The 7,824-nt window shown below is 25.3% G+C and overlaps 1 protein-coding gene across 1 annotated transcript; it reads right to left on the bottom strand.

Moving 5' to 3' along the window:
* Positions 1 to 3,476: 3,476 nt before the first annotated feature.
* On the bottom strand, positions 3,477 to 5,319 carry Phum_PHUM614460 (Rab GDP dissociation inhibitor alpha, putative; the record flags this gene model as incomplete). The annotated part of the gene is made up of 5 exons (XM_002433077.1): positions 3,477 to 3,662; positions 3,789 to 3,959; positions 4,049 to 4,231; positions 4,322 to 4,567; positions 4,777 to 5,319. The coding sequence occupies 5 exons, from the start codon at positions 5,317 to 5,319 to the stop codon at positions 3,477 to 3,479; spliced, it is 1,329 nt and encodes a 442-aa protein (XP_002433122.1).
* Between the last annotated feature and the right edge of the window lie 2,505 nt (positions 5,320 to 7,824).

The following is a 7,824-nucleotide window of genomic DNA, read 5'->3' as shown; positions in this document are numbered from 1 at the left end:
GTTCAACTGAATTAATGTCCGTTTTTTTTTTTTTAATTTTCAGTGTAAGTGTTGGTGATCAAATATTTTGTTCACAAGAGAGGTACAACCTTACATAAGCGTACATCAAGTATTAAACACGCCACGAAGAAATAAACTACAAGTTAATGTTGCATTAATTTACAACGTTAAATATTAAGTTCGAATATGAACATAACATTTTTTTGGGTAGTTGAAGGATGTTCTAAGACACAGGAAACCAGAAGAATTATTCGAGTTTTAACTCTTGGCAAGGAAATTCATAATATTGTTAGGTTAGTAGAAAAGGTGATCATTTTTTTGAACAATGCCTAGAATCAATCAACCTTTATTCAATCCATCCCAAATGTCTTTTGAGGTTAAAACCGACTTGATGCATTTATTTCTGGTTGTGATCATGCCCTTGAATTTTTTTCAGATGCCAGATAAATGTTCACTCTTTAGATTCATGTACTCTAGAATCATTGGTAAAGCAGGAGATCAAATTTCTATGTACAACTTTGATAGCTGGAAAGGTGTAGACACAAAATTGTTAGAACGATATCAAGACGAGAAACATTGTAGACAACTTATACAAGAAATCACAAATTGCAAACAAGGATCAGATGAATCGGTTACAGGTAGATATTGAACATAAAAAATCACTCTTTTGTAAAAATTGACTATGTAAACAAAATAACCTTGGGTCATTTTATTTTTCACTCAAATCCTAAAATATCTCAAATGTTGAGATGGAAAAACTTTGATAGGCTAAATTCTGCATAATCAGCAGCCATTACAGAAGAGAAAATTTTGATAATGACGAAAGATAATAAAAATTGTAACCATTGTAATTGTAGGAATCCTATTCCACCTGACTGGAAGGTAAGATCAAGGTCAAATATTGTGAAAACAACATCTTCAGTTCAAAACCCAAAAACGAGAAGGTAGTGTAAAAGTCTGGATTTCTTCAGGAAGAATGTTTTCTAAGGAAGAGAAATGAAAACACTAATTTAAAATGAACCTCTGGAAAAAGTGTTCATTTAAATTTCCAAATCCAGTGAAGGAAACCACGCTGGAGGGATCGGTATGCCACTGGAAGGCATTAGAAATATAAAATTCTTCATCACTAATGATAACTTGAACTTCATTTAATATGGTGTGGCATCTCCGAAAATCCTGGTAAGTCACTGCAACTTATTTTAGACACCAGTTCCAGCATAAACGTAATAAGAGCTTGCAAATTGACATCTGATACTAAATTCAACTCCAAAGAAAAAAATCAAACTTCAAGGTAAGATTCGTTGGTAAAGTCATGCCCACGAAATTTCACATCCTAAATCCAGGCGACTAACGTTCTTTATGACGGTCTGCTAGAAAAGGAATTTTTTGTGTAACAGTAAGAATAGCATAGTGAAATTGAAAAGGATTTCAAAACTCTTAATTTCATTATCCGAAAAAATCTTACCTACAAACAAACTTCATCTCGAGGCAAAAACAAAAACTCTTGACTGAATAAATATTCTCAGCCCTGAAATTAAAGAAGGAATAATACCAGATACAGGAATTACGGAAGGCGTCTATTTAACACGTGCCATCGTCAGAGTTAACAAACTACAGCAATAAAGCCCACGCCACCTTCTTGAACGCAAAAGTAACGGATCAAATAATTGAACCAATCACGGTTCATTTTGAAAAAGCACCAAAACAATGTTTTGAAATAACGAATCTAGAACCACGACGTAAATGAAAATCATTATTAAATGACCATTTAAGATTAGAATATCTAAATGAGGAATGTCAGAAATGAGAATTTGAAAAACTTATTCCGACATATTTCATTTACCAGAAAATTATTTAAACATAAAATCCCACCTACGAAAGTTAGATGCCTCATAAACTGCCAAATTGGGTTTTTAAGCCCATCGTCATTGAAAATCTTAGCAATTCTCCCAAAAAGAGGGCAAAAAGGTAGGAAGATGGTTGGTTTGGAACTAGGATGACTTAAAAGCCAGGCAAAAGGGTACTTATTTTTCAATCGTAGAATTGTTTAAGGCCTTCATCCTTTTCACTTGTAAGGGTAACTATGTTTGTAAAGTTTATTATGTTCATTTTTGAGAAAACTTAAAAGGTTTCCCATGTAAAAGATTTAACACTCACTGTCTAAGAATCAACACAGGAAAAATGTCCATTCTGAACAAGGAGAGAAAACAAATTGTTTTCCATCTTAACAAATGTCACGTCTGGTATATAAATATTACAGTATATATTTTATTTGTATAAATCAAAGCTAAAATTCATAATAATAATAATAATAATTTTTATATTTGATATTAACCTGTTAATAACATTTAATTAAATACAAATTGAAATAATTATATTTTTAAATTGCTCAGCAGTGTATGTATTTTATTTAACAAACATAATATAATTCCATTATAATTTTTAATATTTTAATAAAAAAAAAAGCTTTACATTTTTAAAATAATTTTTTTTTAATAATATAATTATAGACACGTAATAAGTTTAAATTTAAATTAAAAAAAAATTTGCCTCACTTACCGTACCTTTTCGTACCTTTAATAATTATACATATATAAAATAATATTGATATAATTCGTTAATTTTATTGAGAAATTGTTTTTTTACAAAAAAAATTATTATTATTATTATTAATTGAAATATTTATTAAATAGAATCAATCATATCATTTTAGATATAAAAGCATATTAAAGCCAAAAATATTTTTTTTTTTTTTTTAAATTAACAAAAAGTAAAATATTTCAAAAAAAAAAAATCACAGAAAAAGTAAACAAAAAAAAAAATTTTTTTTTTTTTTTTTTTTTCGGATACAATTATTATTATTATTATTATTATTATTATTTTTAAGTAAGCATTTTATTAAAAAAAATTTTTCTTGTACGTAAATTAATTTAAAAGCTTACAAAAGAAAAAAATTTTTTTAAAATTTTGAATGTGCAATTTCCCATATATATTTTTCTATTCTATTATTAATTTAATTTAATTTAATTTAATTAATTAAAAAAAGAGAAATAAATTCATTTTGACATAATTTTATTGAGCTATAGGAATCTTATAGACTACAAATTAGAGTTACAGATACATTTATAACTATAAAAAAAAATTAGGATATAATTATTATAATAAAATATTATAATTATTTTATTTCCGTCACCAAAAGCGGAAAACAGGAATAATAATAATCAAGGAGCCTTTTTATATTTATATATATATATATATATATATGTATATATAATTATAATTGCACAATACTGTACTTTTTATATTGTTATTGAAAAAAAAAAATAATAATGATAATGATAATGATGATAAAAAAATTAAATTTTACCAATTAAAGCGCACAAAAAAAAAATGGGGAGGCAAATGCATTTGCTGGTATATATATATATATATAAAAAATGATAATAGTCGTAACAAACTGAAAAGAATTATGTTTTTTACTGCTCTTCTTCTCCCAAATCTAATTTAACTTTTGAAAAATCAAAATCTTCACCAGTTCCTCGTCGGAATATGTCGAGTACATCGAGGCAAGTCGTTTCAAAATGAGTTGTTGCATCGTATGACGCGCTAATAAAAATCTGAGAATCGTTACCCAAATCAGTCGGCTCGTAGTAATCAGATACCTGAAATTTTCAATCAGTGAATTAAAATGAATACTCATAATGATTGTAAATAAAATCTTCAAAAAAATTATTATTATTATCATTATCGAAAGTAAGTAATAATTGTTGAAAGTTTATTTTACTTACTGAAACAAATTTCTGATGCACTGGACCTAACAGATCGAGACCAGGTTTGATTTCCATTTCAGGATTATCAGTTTCGACTGTTGTCGAAACCATTGCAATGAACCAACCCTTGGCAGCCACTTGATGAGTGAATGATACCAAAGAAACATAAATATCACTTTTGCGCTTCACCTGTAATTTTTTTTGTTTTTCATACAGTTAGTTTTAATTCTTTTTGTTTTAAATAATTGATCATAAAAAAAAAAAAAAAAAAAAATTACTTGATTTTGAGGAATGATTATTTGAGTTGACAATGCATCTTTTGTATTCGGTATCGGATGATCCATTAAACAAATACATCTAATCACTTTTCCAGTTTTTTTAACACGATCAGGAACATATGAGGGGTCACAGTAAACCTGTTTGCATTTTGCTATTTCAGATCCAGAACGCACTCCTAAAACCTTATCATCATATTCAAATAAAAATAAATTAATTTTGTTTGATAATAATCAATAAAAAAAAGGGGGGAGGGAGGGGGCTATAAGGTTTACCTTTCCATTTTCTAAAACAATCTCATCAATGGGTTTGTCCAACATGTATGTACCACCATAAATTGCACTCAATCTTGCAAAACCCTGTGGCAATTCTCCGAGTCCATACATTGGATACAAGTATGGACTTTTACCATAACGAGCGAGAGAGTCGGAATAAAGTTTAATTCTTCGAATTGTCACTATAGCTGGATGATTCAAATATTCATCATCTCTATATAAAGCTAAAGCATGACCGGTAAAATCCTGAAAAAAAATTTTTATGTAGAGTTTAGAATTGGATAATTGAATTTGCTTTATATAAAATTTTAAGGTATGTCAGCAAAAAAAAAAGAATAATTCCATGTAATTTATTATTTGAAAAAATTTATGAATAAGCAAGTATAACTTTTGAGAAAATTGTGAAGGGAAAAAAAAAAAAAAAAAACAGTTTAAACATTTTTGTTTGATTTTACCTGGACATTTTTTCCAAGATTGAATTTGGTGTACAATTGCTGCATAGTCATTGTATTGGGATCGCAATCTTTCCACGTTCTTGGATCGTCTTCCTTAACATCTTGAATGTAAATTAAGAAATTTCTGAATCTTCTTTTTTCAAAAATAGCCATCAAATCGGACGCGAGAGCTTCTTTTTGATCAACGGGAACTTTACTTATTTTCCCATTATTATAAACATAACTTCCTTCGACGCATTTAAATTCTAAATACCTTGTTACACCAGTGTGCATTAACAATTTAACAAGCTGACCATTTGCCATAAGAAATTTTGGTATTAAATCGACATTCCAATCACGATCTCTCCCGTATTTTCCTTCCGGCTTTGGTACTTGAAATTTTCCAAATAATTCCTCTAATGGAGTAATTGATGCTGATTCTCCTCCATAATATTTATTTCGATCTATATGAAGGACTTTCTTTCCAGATACCGATAACATCCCAGACAGAATGCATTCCTTCAAACCGGTTCCAAGAACGATTGCGTCGTATTCTTCATCCATTTTGAATTAAAATAAAAATATGCTAATTTTCAGTAGCTTCAGTAAGAATTTGAATCTAAGAATTTAGTATAATTGCCGTAATTTCTACGTCAAATGCCAGCCTCCAGGTCAATTCCCTACTAGACAGATTATTGCCAACTTTAACGATTAAAAAATACACCCATTAAAACAATGCCTTCAAGATTTTTTTGTGTACTACGTTGTACAAATACTTATTTATCGTTGCAAACTTTAATAATTTTGAAATTATTATTAAAAATTTTAAGTTTAAAAGTGATTAAAAACAGTTTTATACTGATGTGTATTTCATTTACAAAAGTAATTATGCAAAATATCTGTTTAAAAAGCTCGTTGAATGAAAATTATAATTAGGAAAAAAAAATTTTGTTTTTCTATGATATATATATATTTATTAAATTTAATTTGCATTTAAATAAAAATGACAAACATTGTTTTAAATGCAATTTTTATATATATAACCATTAAATTCATTTATTTTGTAATATTGAAAAACGTATTTCCGGTTTTTCGATAGAAAGTTATATCGTCATCTTTTGCCTCAAACAACCCACATGTGTATCGTGGGAGAAGATTACCGTGTTTCCGTAGTTGTTCATAAGATGTCGTGAGTCGTGGATGATGTATCTCATTATTGTAAATGTTTAAGTGAATTCGAAATAAAAATTATTACAATGTTAAACGGTTACAATTTCATTTCAAAATCATGAAACTATATTTACCTGTTAAAAAACTTTACAATTATTTAAGTGCACAGTTTGAAAAAGGTAAGAATTCTTTTTTTTTTTTCTGTTAAAATGTACACAATATTTTACAAAAGAAAATTTATAATACACAACAGATTTTACTAGAACATTAAATTTTTTTTAAATTAACGTTGACATATATGTGCGTTTAGATTTTTCATATAAACCTCAACGATGCAATTATCTTGAAATATTTTTCATTCATTTATATTAATTATACAATTCTATTTATTTTCTTGCATACAAAATTTTGTTTTTAATTAATAAACTTTACATTCTTTTAGTTACGTGTATATGCTTTTAAGACAGTTAAAAAAAAATTATCGTTTCATCAATATGTAATTGAAATCATAATCTAAATGACTAATTAATTAATTAAAAAAGTTAAAGATACAGTTTTATGACGGTTTTTAAATTTAAAAAAAAAAAAAAAAAATTAAATTCTTTAGTTGTTTTGTTAAGACTTTTTATTTCAAAACTCAATTTAATAACTCCTCTATTATTTTCAAATGGTAAAATTGATACAAAAAAAAAAATTATAAACTTTTCACAATTTATACTTTCTACATTAATTAGTATTAATAATTTTCAAGTATATAATATAATATCTTCTGCAATTATTTTCATTATTATTATTATTTTTTTTTTTTTATTAAAAAAATTTTAATAATTTTTTTTTTTACTCTCGGTATTGGAAATTTAGAAAATGATTATGAAACAATATTTAAAATAATCCTATTACAAATATTTAAATATTTTATTAATTATTTACATACCCAAATGATTTGAAACAAAATAATAATAATAATTATTTGTAATTATAAAAAAAAAAAAATAATAATTAATATATTTTTTTTTGATTTAAACGAGAATTCATTGCAAATGTGATTCGATTTGATTAATTAAATGAAACGATTAACTAAATTAGTAAAGCGATTAATTTAACTACATATTCAAATTATCGAATTGAAATTTATTTATTTATTTATTTATTACATAATAACTCATGGTTGTTGTAAATTTAATAAATAACATTGTTAGTAAAAATTTTTTTTAGGTAATGAAAAATTGTTTAAATTTTTTAATCATAATTGTGATTTTTTTTTTTTTCCATTTCCATGAGTAAAAAATTTTTATTTAATAATCAATCAATCAATCATATTTATTTTGTTGTTGTTGTTGTTTTAACTCATTCGAAAAAAAAAAAAAATTAACATAAATTTTATTATGTCGAACATAATTTGAGAGTTGGAGTGTTTTATCACATTAATAATTTGTTAATAATTACATAAATAAATTAATGAGGGAAAGGGAAAATGATTATTATTAACTTTTTTTTTTTTTTTTTTTTTTTTTTGATTCATTGAAAAATAAAAGATCCCTTATGTGTAAAAACGATAAATCGAGGTTTTAAGGTCAAGGAAAAGCAACCGTTTAAATTACAAAACCAAAAAAAAAAAAAAAATTTCGGGCAATGAAGTAATAATAATAATAATAATAATAATATTAAAATAAAATTATAATTTTTATGAACTTGTTCTTTTATACATATATATGTTATATACCATATTTGAAAATTTTATTTATTTATTTATTTTCTGAAACATGTTACTTTGCCATTTTTTTTTTTTTTTTTTTTTTTTTTTTTATAAAAATATAAAAAAAATTTTTTAAAATATTAAATCGAGATATAAAAAAAATTTTCTTTTAAAAAAAAATCGATAATAAATTTATATTTATA

Source organism: Pediculus humanus, genomic scaffold (genome assembly GCF_000006295.1).
Source record: "Pediculus humanus corporis 1103172108322 genomic scaffold, whole genome shotgun sequence".
NCBI classification, from domain to species: Eukaryota; Metazoa; Arthropoda; class Insecta; order Psocodea; family Pediculidae; genus Pediculus; species Pediculus humanus.
This window is presented reverse-complemented; position numbering and strand designations above follow the sequence as displayed.